The sequence below is a fragment of the Opisthorchis viverrini genome, assembly GCF_000715545.1.
Source record: "Opisthorchis viverrini unplaced genomic scaffold opera_v5_267, whole genome shotgun sequence".
In the NCBI taxonomy this organism is placed as follows: domain Eukaryota; kingdom Metazoa; phylum Platyhelminthes; class Trematoda; order Opisthorchiida; family Opisthorchiidae; genus Opisthorchis; species Opisthorchis viverrini.
Window position 1 is genome coordinate 345258 of NW_008751924.1, and position 1948 is coordinate 347205.

At 44.5% G+C, this 1948-nt stretch overlaps 1 protein-coding gene across 1 annotated transcript in view; it reads left to right on the top strand.

Moving 5' to 3' along the window:
* Positions 1-314: 314 nt before the first annotated feature.
* T265_09288 (hypothetical protein) overlaps positions 315-1948 on the top strand; it is a gene marked incomplete at both ends in the record, with an annotated part of 45838 nt that continues 44204 nt past the window's right edge. Inside the window, 2 exons of the mRNA XM_009175316.1 lie at positions 315-342; positions 553-820. Coding sequence (XP_009173580.1) covers positions 315-342; positions 553-820 — 296 coding nt within the window. The remainder of the gene's footprint in view (positions 343-552; positions 821-1948) is intronic.

The following is a 1948-nucleotide window of genomic DNA, read 5'->3' on the forward strand; positions in this document are numbered from 1 at the left end:
ATATTCACATACCTCCTGGCGGGTGAGGGTGTATGGTGAGCTCTCCAAAATCTTCCCTACGAAAAGTCGTGTTAGACACGGATACCCGCTTTCTTTACTCTTGTTCAACTTCATTGTTGAAATAATGAGGCGAACGCTGGAAGGTCTTCAAAACCCTGGTATTCAAATTGCTGGTGAGGGCCTTGTGGATCTGTCGTATGCGGACGACATCGCTCTCATCTTTGAGTACCAAATCGAAGCACAAAACTGACCACTGTTATACCATCTTTTGGCATGCACGTTGCAACTTCAAATTGAAATGTCATGTCAACCTTATGTTCTACTTGAAACTGCGCCTACCTGGTGAGCCCCAAGAAGGGCGAAACCGGTCGTGGGCTGTCGATGGATTTTCAGCAACCTTATGAGTAGTACATTACAAATAAACATCCATAGCCCTCTGAAGAGATTCTGAGACTCTAAGAGAACTGGTTATCCATGGTATGATATACTGTATGATTTTGTTGGCAATTTTGTTGGCCGTAATGACTCGTTTCAATTTATAGTACTTTCCAGATTTTAACTTACCCGTATACAAACTCCGCCGTCCGAACAGTGGGTTTTATGCTCCAGGTTTGCCCAAGCACGCTCACAAATGGGTTAGTGAATATATTTCAATTTATCATCATACCGTATTAGAAGGCTGCGTTGAACGCACACCGTACGTTTCCCTCATCGCTTTCGTGTTGACCTTTACTGGTTCTGGCCTGATGTGTGGCACAAATTACGAGGCGCTGCGGCGGACGGACATAGTTTTCAACGAAAACTTCTATCCTGTCCACAGGTAAACATATTTCCTCACCCTCGGTGGTGTTTTGGGCGTTGTCTAATGTTGGTTAGTGTTTGTATTTGATGTCCATTTTTCCCATCTACACACCTGTGTACTTCGCTAGTTCGTTTGACGCAATCTAAATCCAATGTGTTTTTTGTACCTGTAAGTCATCCTTGTCGTTTTGACACTTTCAGTCTTGTGAGCTGGACGAAGACAGTTTCTTAAACATATTTGTTTTCCTAAACCATGGCTGTCTAATTTGCTCCTAATCCCTTCCATATTCATTAGATTTGTGCGGCGTTCCAACAATTGTCCCAACTGCAATTTCCTAGTACCCGAGTTTCTGGTACAGTTATGTGATAGTTAAGCAGCATTTCTTTAGACACTCGGTCCCCAAAGCCTCATTGGATAGTTCTCTTTCGCGATGTATTTGTGGAACACTGTGCCTGGGATTGTGTGACCATTGCGCGGCGTGTCTTCTGCTCAGACAATCAGCTGGTCTTTGTGGAAATACTATCCATCCTATGCTAATTTTAGCCTTGTGATTTCCTCTGAACCATTTTACCGTTCCATTCAGTTGCTTTGCGTTACACTTTGTTTCAATACAACTGATCTTACNATCAGCTACCGGTGGAGAGTTTCGAAACAAGCTTTGAGTTCAGTTTGGATTGCGCCACTTGACTCTGATAGTGACATCGTGCGGCCACGCGCACCTATCTACTTTCCCTCTAAAACATGGTTAATGTAGAGGCATTCGTTTCGCCCACAAGGCGCCTCTGTAGTCCCTCAATATCTGTTGGAGTAGGCTATGAAGCTCTCGGAACTCGAAGGGAACAGTGATGATCTGGATAACGACTATAGAAATGTAAAAGAGGTCATGGTTACGGCTCTTGTAGCCATCTTCCGGAGGTCGCTCTCACACACCAATAAACACCGGCTTTCGCCATAAACAGCAGCTTAAGTGGAAAACAGGAAAACTGTACCTACAACAAACGAATATGATGGGGCCTACAGACCTCCAAACCCCTGGATATCAAATAGCCTAAAGATTGGCCGAGAGTTCCGGTGGACTGCAAAAACCCCGGAAATGGAGAACAACTAAGAGCAATCACACAGTCCGGAGGCCAGCCGTCCTTAATA